Here is a 16,076-nt window from a genome sequence, read left to right as displayed (position 1 = left end):
GATGCTTTTCAGTCCATATTGATTTGGGAGGATGCTAAGAATGGCGACCCACAGAAATGTCCTCAAATTAATTTTTTTAGTAGTAATGAAATTTTAAATGAGCATTGACTTCGCAAATATATCATGGCTTGGATTTTCCTATTGTATGACAAATGGCAATTTTGGACCTTTCATAGAATTTCTGACAAAATTTCCAACACTGATAAATAATTTTAATGGTTTGGAAGTTGTACAAAGGAAAGCAATGAATTCTATATCCTTTTTAAAAAAAATCCTATGTATTTAAGTACTTTTTTGCTTACATCCAGATCATGTTTTTTTAGTTGTAGATATTTTTATCTTCCTTTAAAAATGCATCTTATATAGTTCAGGTTTTAAAATTAATGTGATTAATCATATCATTCAGGGTACAAGTACAAATCAAAGGTCCTTTTGCTTGTTTTCCTCTGTTCCTTTACTTTCTTTGCAGAAAACCTTGTGCCAAATATCTTCTTGGAGATCTTTTTTGTGTTCCAGTTGCTAACATCCAGGGGAACTTCCTCTTTAGAAGATGGAGAGAATGACCTGAGTTTCAATGGAGAGTATAAAGGTTGGGACTTAGATTGGATAAAGATTCTTGGCTATTAACAGAATACAGATTGTACCACCTGCTAAACAGAATTAGAGGAGGGTATACATTAAATATATTCATTCATTTAATGAATTTTAAATGTAAAATGAATTTTAAAAATGTAATAGAAATTCCACAGAGTACCAGCGGCTCAAAATTAAGGATATAATAATTCAGTCCATCACACATGGATACAGTACTTTATGTGTATATAAATCAAATACAATTGTGAGGTTTCCATTTATATCCATTTTTTAAAAATATGATAAGGTCACATCTTATGCAGGGATTTGGTTCCAAGGGTTTCCTGTATACGCAGAAACCCGTATACTCAAATCTTTGAAACTGGCCCTTTTCGAGCATCTGGAACCAATGTTTGGAGAGGGCCTTGTCCCACTCCAGCAAAGCAGTGAGCTCTTTTTGCACTGGGTTTCCCCAGTGCTCTGCCTTGCTCCCCAGCAAGGCTGTCTCCTTGTGCCGCCTTCAGAAGTCCCAGGGTGCTTTTTCCAAGTTCCTGCGAGATCTCACAGGAGCATTCCAAACCTAATGCACAGAGAGCATAAAAACTGTTTTGGTGCTGGGTTTTCCTGGTGCAAAAAGAGCTTCAAATATCTCTGCCATGCTTGGGAAGCAAGGACCTCTCTGTGTACTGGCTCTACATTTCACTTGTGGGATTTCAACTACCATATTTACTGGAATCTAATGCTCACCTTTTTTGGCCAAATTATGTTGCGAAAATTAAGGTGTGTATTAGATTCAGTGGCACATTTACATTTGCCAGCAAATATTTTTCTTTTGGTTTCAAGGTTCTGAAAATTTAGGTGCGCATTAGATTCGAGTATATATGTATGGTTAAAATCATGCAAGCTACATGCACATAAGACATTATCATACTGTAATGTCTAGGACTACTTTACCCTTATATTTTGGTATTTATTCTTATGCTTACAGTACTGAACAAATTTGCCCCATTGTTCTAAAGTATACAGTTTTGTAACCCTCTTCCCATATCACCTTAAAATACATAGACATTTATATACAATGCTATATGGTACTCTTCCACTCATGTAATGTTCACATTTCCCTCCCCTCCCATCTTTTCAGCTGTTAACATTCACACTGCAACTAACATATAAACAATCATGATTGTGCACTTAAGTGGTACTACCCGCCCCCCCAGGTTACTCTGTAAAGCTGCAGGGTCTGTGGATAATTTACATCCAGAAATGTAGTAAAACTACAGTATTTAATCCTGCTGCCAGGAATTCTTGATGTCAATGTTTCAAAAAGGAAAGAAAGAAGCTGCTCCTCCCTTGAGATATGTGCATAGACAGTGGAAATCTATATGTGTATTCATGAAAATGTGGATTACGCATGCATACATACACCACCGGCAAAAAAACCCTCCCAAGTTAAGCTTGAACTTTGAATAAAGAATAATGTACTTTTGACACATTTTATTGTTTGGGGCAGTCTTTAATTTTATGATACTGCCTCCGAAAACAGGCTGATAAATTGACACAACCTATTTGATGTTTGACGTTCTTCTGGTATTTGAGATGAATGAGAAGTAATAAAGGTAGGGATTTTGTGATCTGTTGGTGACCAGTGGCTGATCTGCCTGTGGTTTTTTTTTTTTTTTTGGGTGGGGGGAGTTATTGCAGAGAACCAGTTCTTCCACCACAGGGATTACTTTCAGCTTTCTGTCTGATGATTTAAATTTTTGTTTTGTTTTGTTTTGTTTACAGATGCAGTAGAGAGGCAACACTTTCGAAGTGTACACAACTGTGTTTATTTTGCTGTGAAAGTCTTGGATTATCAGTTTCAGTAAGTTGAATGGCTTAGGTTGTTCTCATCAGTGTACATACACTTGCACTTTGAAGTGCTTGGTTTATTGCTATCATAAGTTGGAATATCTTGCATCACATTGCACACTGTTAGCATATCCTTAAGTTTGAAAATTTGGGTTCTGTCATCTATTAATTGACAAGATAGTTCCAGTTGAACAGCTGCCCTACTTCTGTAGAAGGGTATTTTCTGTTGTGTTTGGAGATGCTGTTTTTGCTTCTAGTGCCATCAAAACTAAAAGAAATCCGGGAACTTCCTTCTCTAATGACTTTAGTATATATGTTGGCTTTTATCAATGGATATTAGAGATTAGGAATCCAGTGGAATAGGCTTTAACTGAAAGATCAAATCTAAACAATATAGTGGAGTGTTCCTTTTCTTTTTGTTGTTTTTCTTGGCAGAATTATATCACATTTAGAGAAAGGAACACTGAAGCTCTTGGCTGAGAATGACAGGATCACATCCTTTTCCCCTGACTTGCATGAGAGGCTTATGGCAGTCTATGAAAACAGCACAGCAAAGGTAAAAACTAAGCATGTTCTAGAAGAACAGTGTGAAATCAAGGTCCTCCCAACAGTTATTGAAACTGTTTTTACTCAGTGTCCTCCCCACTATTATGGTATCTGCAGTATTCCATCCTCTTCTAGAAACAGATTAGTTCTTTTGGTATACACTATGTAGAAGCTTCCTATGCAGCTGTAACTAAATGAGGAGTGAAAATACTATATCTAGCACTGTGACCAAAACAAAAAACAGAGTGAGATAATGAGACTGACTTGCATTTGGTGGGTTAGAAAATGTTGATCTATTGCAAACCGGCAAGTTAGTACATGTTACACCATTAAGATCATGGGACTTTTAAGCTGTAGCAACGGATGGAAAGAACAAGTTGTAATTCCAACCTCCTTGTTTGTGTTTATGGTGAAAAGTATGTTAAATTAGGAGGAATGTATTACAGTTACACATTATTTTGTATATTGAACAGGTCTCCCTGCTGCTGCCTTCAAGCATACAGTCAGTTTCCTTTCAGCCAGAAACTGACAACCGGTCTAACTTTTCCAGTGATAAGGCATTTCATGTGTTTAAGAAACAAAGGTATCCTCTGTTTTTTATCATGGGATTTTGTCAAAATGTACAATTTGTCAGTTGTCTTAGTTTATTGAACATGCATCAGAAAATAGAGTAGCTGTCAAGACTCTCTATCAGTTATCCAAACCCACAGGCCTGGTTTGGACATTTCCTCCCAAGCTTCATAAATTATGTTTTATGAAACCAGGAACAAGTGTCTGGATGTTAATGTCAGCCTTTTGAATAAGCCCACAAAGCACATTCATCAGCAGAATTTCTTCCTAGCCTGCTAAGAAGCTAGTAGTGTAGAAAAACAAAGTAATAAAAAATAATAAATGCACCTTCTACCAAGTGAACAATATCTGGAGTACTCTGTCTAGCCCACTTGGTTTCCATGCTAGCTGTGGAGGAATTTGGCCAGCTTACCCAACTGTATGGGATTCCTGGGAAATTGTTAAATGCAAGGCTGATTAATGTAGTTCAGAAATGCAGAACTTAGCAAGACAGGGGTTCCCTGCAGCTGGAGCAAACTCGCTTGGCTTTCTCAGGTCAAAAGTAGTAGAAGATATGGCCTCCTCTGCTCTCCCTATGCCCACCTTCTGTTTAAAGTACTTTCCATATAATGTGTTGTTTGAATTTATTTAAATGGAGTTTTCTACTTTCTATTTGTGCCAGTGTGGTGTAGTGGTTAAGAGTGGTAGACTCGTAATCTGGTGAACTGGGTTCGTGTCTCCGCTCCTCCACATGCAGCTGCTGGGTGACCTTGGGCCAGTCACACTTCTCTGAAGTCTCTCAGCCCCACTCACCTCACAGAGTGTTTGTTGTGGGGGAAGAAGGGAAAGGAGAATGTTAGCTGCTTTGAGACTCCTTCGGGATATCAAATCCAAACAACAACTACTACTACTCCTCCTCCTCCTCCTCCTCCTCTTCTTCTTCTTCTTCTTCTTCTTCTTCTTCTTCTTCTTCTTCTTCTTTTAAGATAGCAGTTTAAGGCTGCAAGCCTAAACCCACCTGCCTGGGATTAAGCCTCAGTGAACTCAGTGAGACTTACTTCTGAGTAGACATATCTAGGGTTCAGCTGTAGGTGTGCTTGCTATGTTCTTTGGTCTTTATTCTCAAACTATTCTTTAACTAGGGGGATATTTGTCAATTGTCGACTTCGGAATGAAAATGCGTCTTGTAGGAATGGTCAAAGGGGCAGATTCAACTAATTTGTTCTGCTAGCAGAAGCCAGTCCTGGTTGCACAAAGGATCCTTTCCTGCCTATCTCTCTCTCTCTCAACCCCCCACTTTCGAGTGACCTTCCTAAGTCAGCTTGGGAGGGACCCCTAGAACAGCAGGCAGCAGGAGGAGAGGGAAGATGGTTCTGTTTGACAAGCAAAAATGCTTGTGCTGATAGAACAGTCAACTTAATGCGACATTGAATTCCACCCAAAGCTTTGTCAGAACTGTGGTGCTTGTGCATAAGCAGAATAATATGGCCCCATTTTTGTATGCTGATAGTACATCTGATGACTATGATTTTGGATTTTGAAGCTAACATGTTTGCCTTGCTCAATAGAGATATTTTCTACGAGTTGCTGCGTGAATGGGAAGACAACTGTGAAAAAACAGGCTGGGACTTTGAGAAGTGTCTGGGAGACAGGATCAGGTAGGAATCTTTGGTCCGTAAATTTAACAAGACTTGGTAAAGAGTGCTGCTCGTTGCTGATGTTTAGTTTGGTCCTCCACTGAGCAGTTGTTCACCACGTTCCATCGGGAGGATTGTTTTTAAAGCACAGTTTGCAACAGCTGGAAGTTGCCTCTGATGGTATACTTGGTTCAATATTATGGATTAGATCCAGTGGTATGCTGGGACACGTTGCAAAACAGACTTGCATTTGGTCCTAAGACCCTGACACCCCTGTTACCTAATAAACTTGTAATCATTACTTTGGACAAAAGAAAACCTCAGTTTAATTTTTTTTTTTTTTTTAGTTCTTACACTAAATAAGAAATTTATTTATTTGTTTTGATATAATGGGGTCTCAAAGACTGTAATTTAATTACCACCCTTTCTCCCCCCCCCCCCCGCCGCCAAAAGAGGGGTAAATATTCCAAGATAAGTTGAAGATACAAATGTCTGAGGTTTGCATTTAATTCTGAAAGAGTTACAAGAGAGTATTACTGGTAATGAACATTTAGCAACCCAATTTAGCAACAAAAACTAATTCTACAGAAAGCTACTTAGTTTCACAAAGGGGAGAATTCTCAGTTCACATAAAACTTTTTCAGAATAGTATTTTCATAATTACTTTTAAAACATTTAAGTCCCCCAGACATTTGCTGTCTTCTATATATCCGCATAGAGAATAATCTTTTCCTTATTTTTCTTTGTAGCACTATTAATTTGTTTCTGGTTTCACAGGGTCATGATGGCTCACCTCTCTGCTGCTTGCAACTACAGCCATTTTGCCAGGCTCTTTCAGAAGCAGCTTCTTCAGGTAAAGAAACGCTTTATATTTTGCAAGTAAAACTTTTCTTCAGTTCATATCTAATAGGTGAAAATACTTGTTCATTGAATGCATAATTAATTCATAATCTAATTTCCTCAGTTAGTCTGAGGTTCGTCCACCTAACAGTTTATGGTTTGGTTTGTAGAGACTCCTTGTATTCATAATCAGATCACAGAGTTAAAGTTAGCACACTCACAAATTTGACCTCTCTTTTCTCCCCGCTCCCTCCTCTATGCCATAGATGTGTAAAGGTCCAGTTGGTGGTGGTACAAGTTGGGGAGACACCCCAGACCAGGATGTCCTTAACATGCTGGGCTCCGATAATCTGAGTCGCTTGAAAAGGCTGCAAGAGAGATTCCTTGTCCCTCAGAGCATCCGAGGGCCTTGCCCACCTCCCTCCTTCCCTGGATGCCAGCAGTTCTTCAGGGACTTCATCCTCAGTGCAGGAAGGTTAGATACTTACTGCTATTTCTGTCTAGGATGTGTCTGGGTGAGTGACCCCGGCTGTATGGTGGTGGCTGGGATTCCTAAATGAAATAATTCAATGGCCTTGTTCAGTGTCACAGTAAACCATGGTTAGTTTATGATAAACATACTAATCTTGACTTTGTGTTCTCGGTTTCTTTGGAGCGAAGCAAACCATGTCTGGACATCATGCTAAGCCAGGGATTGTGTTTCTCCTATGTGTTAGCAAGGAGGGACAAAGCAGTTGAAATCAGCACATTCACAGTAAAGCATACATTGTTTAGTAGCTGGATCCATAACCTAAACAGATGAGCATAAGATCATTGCAGAAAGAAAACGGTTTACATGAAAAGGCTTTGGAAAAGAATAAGGTCTTTGCCTGGTGCTAGAATGACATTATGTGGGCTTCACCAAGGAGTGTTTGGCAGTGTTTGCAGCAGTGCCGACTACCAGCACGTGAGGGGTTTGGTAGGAATTAATCTGATTTTAAACTTGCGTTGTAGTAACCATTCTCAAATGCTGCTGTGGTCGCTTAAGAGATTACACTCTTTGCTGAAATTAAGTTGTTCTCCCTGAAGAGTTCATTATCTTTTTTTTGGTTAAGTTATCAATTTAATCAGCACCTTATGGACAGCCTGAGCCTGCAAATACTTGAGCTGGATGGCCTTGCCTTGGTGGAACATGAACCCAGTGATGGAGAAGCAATGGATGAGCAGGTGTGTATTGCATAGAAACAGCCATTCACAGTTGAGCTTCAGAGGTGACCATGTGGGTTATGATCTCTCCTACTGCTTGGAAAGGAGGAATTTGGCTCGTGGCTCTCTCTCTCTCCCCCCCCCCAACCTTTCGGTCTCTATTGGTTTCATGGTTAGTTTGGGGCATTCATTGGGAGTGCTACTCACTTCACACCCTGTGTGTGTCTTCCAGTTCAGGCTTGTTTGTCTTTCTTTATCTATTTGTCTTTAATAACATGTTGCTGTTCTAGTGTGGGTCTCTTTTACTCCTCTTTTTGTTGCTCCTCCCTTCTGTCCTGCATTGTCCTTTCTGAAAAGAGGTGTCTGTCCTTCACACGGTCTTTCTCTCCTGTGATGTCCCCCTGCCTCAACTCCTCCATCATTGCTCCTCCAAAACCACCGCCCTCCGTCCAAGTGGTGGAGCAACAGTAGAAAGCCTGGGTGGTAGCTGCAGTCTAAGCCCCATCCCACTCCTTTTCCAATGCAGTGCAAGTATATAGAAGACAGTAGCATTCTCTGATGAGCCCCAGTTGTCCTAGGTAGACCTGCGACTGATACCACCATGCTGATTTGTCTCTGATTTGGATAGTCCTGTCCGTGCTGCACACCCCACAAAGTAAAAAAATATAATAATAATAAACGAACCACCAAAGTGGGAACATAAGACTTAACTTATAGGTTTGTTGTGAGCATTCAAAATGTTAGGCCTTCTGCTGTTATCTGTGACTATAATATATCTGGCCTTTCTTTCCACTGCAGGATGAAAAGAAGCGTTTTGCTGCTGTCCTTATGAGTCTCCGACTCCTGGCAAAGTTTTTTGGTTTCCTTGTCTTCCTGCCTTATCACACATCGGAACCAGCAACTGGAGACTTGCTAGAATCTGCAGTGATGTTAAGAAACCAAGTTCGTAACCAGCCACATTTACCTAACAGAAGCATTTAATTTTGTTATTATCAGAGAGATGTGCAGGCATTTCATTAGAGGAGCCTCTGGGCTCCTCCTGAGGTGGTAGATACTTGCTGTTAAAACTCCTTTCCTAGTTAAGCAACCTCCAGTATGGGGGTGGATGGGGTCCTGTGGTCCTGCAGATGTTGTTGGGGAGTCACAGCTCCCATGAGGCTGAGAGGATGCTGAGAGCTGTTCGACAATATCTAGAGAGGGCTGCAGGTTCCCCCTGCTGTGCACTATTATTGTTTCAATGATGCTGCTTGTGTTGCTGCTATAAACTGAGGGAAGATTGAGTTACTCATGCGGTACAGCCATACGAATTAACGACACTCTTGATATGGAAGGAAGGGGAAGTGTTTCATTTATTGGTGAACACAGTTGCATCAGAAGCTTGCATGTTTGCAGAAAGCATCCTTTTTGATGTAGACCTCTGACCCATAATGCCAATAACTCATTCAGTACACTGTACAAACTACTCCTCTGGAATAGTCTCCATGGACCATTATTTGCAGTTATATTGGTAACTAGATTCATGCCTCCCCACCCACTCACGTCGAAGTCCAACACTCTTGTTGCTAAACTGCACTGGCTCTCTTGACATCAGATTGTGCTGTGTGGTTTGTCAGTGTGCCGGCTGAATGTGGAAAGCGTGAGGGGTGGTTATTATTATTTCAATTTCATAGAATCATAGAGTTGGAAGAGACCACAAGGGCCATCGAGTCCAACCCCCTGCCAAGCAGGAAACACCATCAGAGCACTCCTGACATATGGTTGTCAAGCCTCTGCTTAAAGACCTCCAAAGAAGGAGACTCCACCACACTCCTTGGCAGCAAATTCCACTGTCGAACAGCTCTTACTGTCAGGAAGTTCTTCCTAATGTTTAGGTGGAATCTTCTTTCTTGTAGTTTGGATCCATTGCTCCATGTCCGCTTCTCTGGAGCTGCAGAAAACAACCTTTCTCCTTCCTCTATGTGACATCCTTTTATATATTTGAACATGGCTATCATATCACCCCTTAACCTCCTCTTCTCCAGGCTAAACATGCCCAGCTCCCTTAGCCGCTCCTCATAAGGCATCGTTTCCAGGCCTTTGACCATTTTGGTTGCCCTCCTCTGGACACGTTCCAGTTTGTCAGTGTCCTTCTTGAACTGTGGTGCCCAGAACTGGACACAGTACTCCAGGTGAGGTCTGACCAGAGCAGAATACAGTGGCACTATTACTTCCCTTGATCTAAACAAAAAAAATTCCTTCCAGTAGCACCTTAAAGACCAACTAAGTTAGTTCTTGGTATGAGCTTTCGTGTGCATGCACACTTCTTCAGATACGTATCTGAAGAAGTGTGCATGCACACGAAAGCTCATACCAAGAACTAACTTAGTTGGTCTTTAAGGTGCTACTGGAAGGATTTTTTTTTGTTTTGACTATGGCAGACCAACACGGCTACCTATCTATAACTGGAACTATGGAAGGCACCACATTGAGCCGCATGAAATGGAAGTCCATCAACTGTATCTGAAGAAGTGTGCATGCACACGAAAGCTCATACCAAGAACTAACTTAGTTGGTCTTTAAGGTGCTACTGGAAGGAAATTTTTTTGTTTTGACTATGGCAGACCAACACGGCTACCTATCTGTAACTGGAACTATGGAAGGCACCACATTGAGCCGCATGAAATGGAAGTCCATCAACTGTATCTGAAGAAGTGTGCATGCACACGAAAGCTCATACCAAGAACTAACTTAGTTGGTCTTTAAGGTGCTACTGGAAGGAAATTTTTTTGTTTTGACTATGGCAGAACAACACGGCTACCTATCTGTAACTGTTCCCTTGATCTAGATGCTATACTCCTATTGATGCAGCCCAGAATTGCATTGGCTTTTTTAGCTGTCGCGTCATACTGTTGGCTCATGTCAATTTATTACCTGCCTTTCACTCCAGGGTCATAGGGCAGGGTACAACCATTTGAAATACAGTTTAGCCAGATGAGTGACCTAAGACTGCTGGATTTGAATAGGCTTCATATGCCAAAATATATTGGGTCTCTCTAAGTTACTGCTCTGATACCTTTCCTTGATATGTGAAACTGATTGCACCCTTGTGTCTTTCTGTCAACCCCTGCCCCACTTCTCCTCAAAAATTGTTTTTTGAGCTCGGAACTTAACTAGCTGCTCTGCGTGATGTTAGCTAAAAACACCCCCCCTTTCTTTGCCAAATTAAAAAGTATACAAAGGAAGATGCAACAAGACCTGAATAATAAGCCTTGGTGCTTGTGTGCTTATGGCTTACCTCCCTCTCTGCAAGAGGAGAGTGTTCTGTTCACACAAATTAGCCATGGAAAGAGTTTTCCTCTTAGTGGTGAAGGAAAGAAAACCCAATACAGGGAAATAGGGACAGAAATGAAAGAGGAGTTGGATATGTTTATTTCCCTTTCCTACTTTTTGGTGTTTCATCATCAAGCACTCTGGTGGTTGCCCATGATAGTAAGTAATGTGTGCTGACGAGGAATTAAAGTTAACATTTTCCTAATGTTTTCCTTTAAGACCCATCCTGTGCTGGATATATTGAAGCTGCTTAGGCAATCAATACAGAAACGATGCACGGTCTTGACTGTACCTTGGGTTGTAGAGTTCCTTTCCCTTATGGATCATATCGCCCCATTTCTGGACTACTATGGGAAGATATTTTCTCTCCTCTTGCAGCTGTACAGGTAAGAGGTTGGAAAGAAATATTTGCATCTTTATTGAGATCTGCATCAAGGACCTAAATTCTTGTGAGGGTAGGACATTGGCTTCTTAGTAAAGCTTTTATTGTACTCATTAACAATTTCTGGGCCTACAGAAACAACTTAAAGCTTTCTTTTACAGTATATACCAAGAAATTTATAGCACATAGTTAAATATAATTACGACAGTATAGGAACGCTCCACTGATGACTTGAAATATATAACATTCTTCCAGCTGCAAATGTTCACATCCTTCTATTACATCTCAATATTTGCAGAAACAAATGAAGAAGTTGAAAGTCATTTTTTTTCAGTAGTGCATTTCAAATGGTAGTTGTGTTGTACAGTTAACCATAAACCATAGCTTTTATAGTGAACAAGCAGCATGCTAGTGCATTCTTCTGAATTGCTCCCATTTTGTTCCTTTGTTCATGGAGCCAGGAGCAACAAACCATGAGTCATGGCTCTTACCATGGGAGAAACAAACCACACACATTGGTTCACATATCACGGTAAGCCAAGGTTTGTTGTATGTTTCCAGGCTTCATGAATAATGGAGGGAAATAGGAACAATGCTTACACTAGCACATATCTTGTTTATGGGTTTGCTGCTGGGGCCAGAGTTTTAATATGCAAGGGAAATGAGAGAGCACAGCAATAGAAACTTGAAAAAGGGGGAAATGCAGAGGTGGTATAACTGATAAAACCTAAGGTTTATTGTTCTCTATTTCTCTAACCTTTTGTTGCAGATACCTGCTGATTTCTGAAAATAAGGAGATGTGTTTTCTGAACAAGCTGCTGATCCTTGCCATTTTGGGATGGCTTTTTCATGTACGGATGAGTGATTGTAACAAACATTGTACCTTTGAAAAAACTAAACAAGCCCTGTAGAAATTGTCAAGTAAAACTTTTCTTACTGTACTTTTCTTAAGCCTTTTAAGTGTTTCACCCATGTAAGCATTCATCCACTCCTGTATGTGAAGCTGGATTTTTGCTTTGCTCTGCCCTCCTTGGAGGATTAACTATTTGGGGCTTGTCTTCCAGGTGCCTACTGTCCCAGGGAATCTGTTCTTTGCGGGTGAAGTGAGATCAGAAGAACTGGCAACAGACTCTGCAGCAACAGTTCAAGCTCTGGTAAACTTACGTCGATGAGTGTCGGCGGGTGTGTTTGAAAGAGAGCAACTGTAACGTTATTTGTTTAAGACACGTGAAGCCTAAGAGTGACCCGAAGAATAAAGAGCAGTCTCTGGGCTTCTGTGCATTTATCTAGTGCTTCTGAAAGGAATCAATCTGTTGTTTGTTCTTTTCCCCTTAGGATTCTGTGCCTGTGGTGGATCAGCAGTTACTTTATACCTGCTGCCCATATCTTGGTAAGTCATTTATCAAAGTACATTGGTACCTCGGGTTAAGTACTTAATTCATTCCGGAGGTCCATTCTTAACCTGAAACTGTTCTTAACCTGAAGCACCACTTTAGCTAATGGGGCCTCCTGCTGCTGTCGCACCGCTGGAGCATGATTTCTGTTCTCATCCTGAAGCAAAGTTCTTAACCTGAGGTACTATTTCTAGGTTAGCGGAATCTGTAACCTGAAGCGTATGTAACCCAAGGTACCACTGTATGTCCTGTGTCAGAAACAATATGCTGCTTGAGAAATCTGGAATCTCTCCTTTGCCTGGCACTGGAAAGAACGTCTAGGGATAAAACGTTGAGCTTCCTACTCCAAAATTGAGTTACAATTATCTGTTAAAAAGTTTTTTGTGTGTTTCAGTATGACACTTAAACTGGGCCCACAGATTAGGGGGTTGTGACCTGTGGAAATACTATTTGGTGATTTGTCCTTGCTTTTCCATTCACCGTGAATAGCATCCCGAACTGCTTATGATTCTGAGCTCCTACTCAAGTGTAGTTGGGATCATGGCTGCTTTTTCTTCCAGTGTTCAGTCTCATACACTTCTCTGCAATTTTCTGTCTCCAACTCTTCCTGGATTTAATTATATTTCACTCATTTCATTGTGTCTGACCTGAATAAAAGTTGGATACCACCCCTAAATTTTAAAATTGTCGATCAGATTGATTTTTAAAAACCAGTGTTCAGATATCTGTCTTGTAATCCGCGTGTCCTTCTGCTCTAGGTGAGTTGAGGAAACTGCTGTCGTCTTTTGTGTTGGGAAGCGGAGGAAAGAATGGTGGTTATGTCAGGAAAATAACTCCGACTGCTGCTGAGACCTTGGTTCCAAAGCCTCCCATCACACAGCAGAAGCTTCAGGTGAGAGGTGTTTTGGGACTGCCGCTCCCATCATCCTCGACCATTGGTCCTGTTGGCTTGGGATGATTATAGATGGAGTCCAGCAAGATCTGTAAGGCAGCAGGTAGGGGAAGGCTGGATTTTTTCAGGGAGGAATTTCTCAACTTGCACTTTGATTTTTTTTTTAAGTGGAGCTGTGCAAGAAGTAGCCATATACCCTATGCCACTAATTTTGTGTGAATTGCAAGCATGCAAGAGGCAATTGACTCCTAGCTAAATAAAGAAATGGGAAAGGGAATTAGGGAACAGAGTTAGGAAACACCTGAATTTGCTGCCAAGCTTATGAAATGCTAAAGAAACTGCTTTGGTGGGTTTGTTTGTTTTTTACAATTAAGCAGTATATACATTTCATGAAATAAATCCTATGCAAGCATTAAAAAGTCTTTATTTTGAAGGTAGGCCAGTCAATTGAAAATTCAACATGCTCCTTTTTATATTTGTCTCTGGTTCCTCCCCATTTATGGGACATTATTTGGAAGGCAGTTTTTTGATGTTTTGTTCCAAGGGTAGTGGCGTTCAACTAACTTTTACTCAGAGTTGACCCACTGAAATTGATTGATGGATTATGTCCACTCATTTCAGTGGGTATGCTCTGAATAAAATTTAGTTGGATACCACCCTTAAACTTAAAAAATGCCAATCAAATAGAATAAACCATCAAAGCATTCAGATATACTTTAGGAATGGCTTGTGTTGGGGGGGGGGCAATGCTTCATGTAGAATGCTTTGGTTTCCTTAGGATTCTTGTTCTTCCTGTTTTTAACAGGCAGAGCTGGAACAAGCCTTCTTCCACAATCAGCCCCCATCTCTGCGGAGAACTGTAGAATTCGTGGCAGAGAGAATCGGATCCAACTGTGTCAAGCACATCAAGTAAGGGCAGGAAAGGCACCTGTAACCTGCTGGACTTCATAAATGGTCTGGTGGGGAGAATTTACTTCGAAAGATCTTTCCCCCTTGTATTAATCATATAAGCCTGCAGCTTTTAAATGATGCAAGGACATGCCTGTGGGTTTTACTGATACGTCTCTTAGTCTTGTGCATCCCTTATATTGTTGTTGTAAAATTTGTCAGTAGAGCAAATGGTGATGGTGAATTGTGAAATGTGAGAAATATTGAGTGAGATCATCAACTGGTTTTATTATTAAATGTAAGTGCTAAGCCTTCTTTGTGCTCACCTCACTACAGAAGCTCGCTTGGCTCCTTTCTGCAAAGCCACTTCCAAGCTGGAGATGAGGTGGGGTTGTGGGCTTCATGCCCTCCCCCCACGTGTGCGGGGGCTGGTTTGCAGCCCCCACGAGATCGGGGAATCCTCGGACACGTCATCTCCCTTTCCAGCCAATCGGCTGGCCCGGGAGCCTGGCAAAGACCCTTTTATTTTCCTACTCTTTTAAATCTCCAGTACATTGCTTTTATGTGTTGTCTTTTTTTGTAATGCTTCCCCTTCTTAATTCACTTTTAGTGTGAGTTCTGTGGCAAATGTAACACACACAAAAAACACACACTTTAGGCTCTTTTGATCAGGTTGTGCATGTGTGATTGCTGCCTGCTTATATTGTAGCTTTATCCACATGGTCTCACTTATATTTTATATAGAGTTATGCCATGACCTACAGTAATAAACAACAGGAAAATGTTAAGATTGGCACACACACCATTATATTTCTAGGGCAACAAACCCTGTTTTTTTGGATTGGCAGTGAGAAGCTCAAGAGCGTCTCCCTCTCATGCCCCTAGATTCACAGCAGACGCATGTTAAACTATAGTTTCCCATGGTATCCAAACCATTAATAGAAGACTTTCCCGCAAACCTGATTCAGGATGTAAATTCTGAACCTGTAATTTCTCAGGATATATTTTGGTTGTTGTTTTTTAATTATTGTGCTTTTACTATTGGCGTTTGCAGGGCAACTCTGGTAGCAGAGCTGGTGAAAAGAGCCAGAGTCATGTTACAGGACAAAGTGAAGGCGGAAGTTGGCAATTACGACAAACTGCTGGATGAAGTGTGTTCTCAGCTGTATGAAGAAGGGGCACAGGCTCTTATTCAAGGCAAAGAGTAAGGAACAACAGCTGGGTGACATAATAGATCTTCCCTTGTGGTCATGCTGCTGTCCTGTGCTGTCACACTGAGACTGCGCCCAGTATGTGGTCACTTCAGTTCTCACCTTGGTATCAGCCAGGATAACTACTGACAGATTGGCTCAGCTTCCCCTCTGGCTTTCAGGTGTAGGTACCCAAATTTAGAGGGAGCTGAATAGGAAACTGATCTGCTTTCAGTTACTCCCAGCAATTTGAATCCATTTGAATTCGTATTTGAGCTGCATCCCTGGGGGGACGAAAAATACAGATTTTCTAATATCATGTCTTACATATAATGTTTCAGGCGGTGCTTTTTATAATGCCTATGTACATCTACAGATTTTGCAGGAAGAAGGCCCCTGAGGCTGTGAAAATCTTGCTGCCAGAAGAGACATCTGCAGCAGTATGTATATTTTAGGATACTTGTCCTTTTTTTTTTTTTTTTGATGCTTTCTTTTTGCTTTTTCTACATTGGAAAATTGTGCTTTTTTTTTTTTTGACACAGTGACTTAAAAACGGCCAGAAGCCAAAAACTTCTGAACCTCGTGATCATCTAAAATAGCCAGGCTTTTTTGCTAAAACGAACAAGCATTTGAAACATTAAAGCTGTTTCTAAAATCTCAACATCCTCATTCAGTCAGTCATGTTAAAAGGAGGTGTGGCAGTTTCTAGCTCTTAAGGCCCAAGTAATGCTCCTCTGCATTTTTTCCAGCTACAAAATAAAATGTTCCAATTGCCATATTGGGCCGTTGAAGGAACAGTTGCTTTATATTCCTCTTAATCAACCTTTTAGCGGCAGTTGG

The 16,076-nt window shown here is 40.9% G+C and overlaps 1 protein-coding gene and 1 long non-coding RNA gene across 2 annotated transcripts in view; one reads left to right on the top strand and one right to left on the bottom strand.

Annotated features, from left to right (window-relative positions):
* CDAN1 (codanin 1) overlaps nt 1-16,076 on the top strand; it is a 31,286-nt gene that overhangs the window by 6,875 nt on the left and 8,335 nt on the right. The window contains exons 5-21 of the mRNA XM_083746399.1: nt 470-589; nt 2,359-2,437; nt 2,860-2,980; nt 3,444-3,553; nt 5,088-5,177; nt 5,934-6,009; nt 6,263-6,471; nt 7,091-7,202; nt 7,980-8,123; nt 10,710-10,876; nt 11,642-11,723; nt 11,937-12,026; nt 12,208-12,262; nt 13,025-13,158; nt 13,964-14,067; nt 15,101-15,250; nt 15,613-15,676. Of these exons, the coding sequence (XP_083602525.1) occupies nt 470-589; nt 2,359-2,437; nt 2,860-2,980; nt 3,444-3,553; nt 5,088-5,177; nt 5,934-6,009; nt 6,263-6,471; nt 7,091-7,202; nt 7,980-8,123; nt 10,710-10,876; nt 11,642-11,723; nt 11,937-12,026; nt 12,208-12,262; nt 13,025-13,158; nt 13,964-14,067; nt 15,101-15,250; nt 15,613-15,676 (1,907 nt within the window). The remainder of the gene's footprint in view (nt 1-469; nt 590-2,358; nt 2,438-2,859; nt 2,981-3,443; nt 3,554-5,087; nt 5,178-5,933; nt 6,010-6,262; nt 6,472-7,090; nt 7,203-7,979; nt 8,124-10,709; nt 10,877-11,641; nt 11,724-11,936; nt 12,027-12,207; nt 12,263-13,024; nt 13,159-13,963; nt 14,068-15,100; nt 15,251-15,612; nt 15,677-16,076) is intronic.
* LOC310848858 lies at nt 445-11,635 on the bottom strand. Its single transcript, XR_014566666.1, has 3 exons — nt 11,076-11,635; nt 10,783-10,868; nt 445-564 (listed from the first exon to the last, which is right to left on the bottom strand). It is a non-coding gene; the product is annotated as an uncharacterized lncRNA (long non-coding RNA).

Source organism: Podarcis gaigeae (genome assembly GCF_964106915.1).
Source record: "Podarcis gaigeae genome assembly, chromosome: 1".
In the NCBI taxonomy this organism is placed as follows: Eukaryota; Metazoa; Chordata; class Lepidosauria; order Squamata; family Lacertidae; genus Podarcis; species Podarcis gaigeae.
This window is presented reverse-complemented; position numbering and strand designations above follow the sequence as displayed.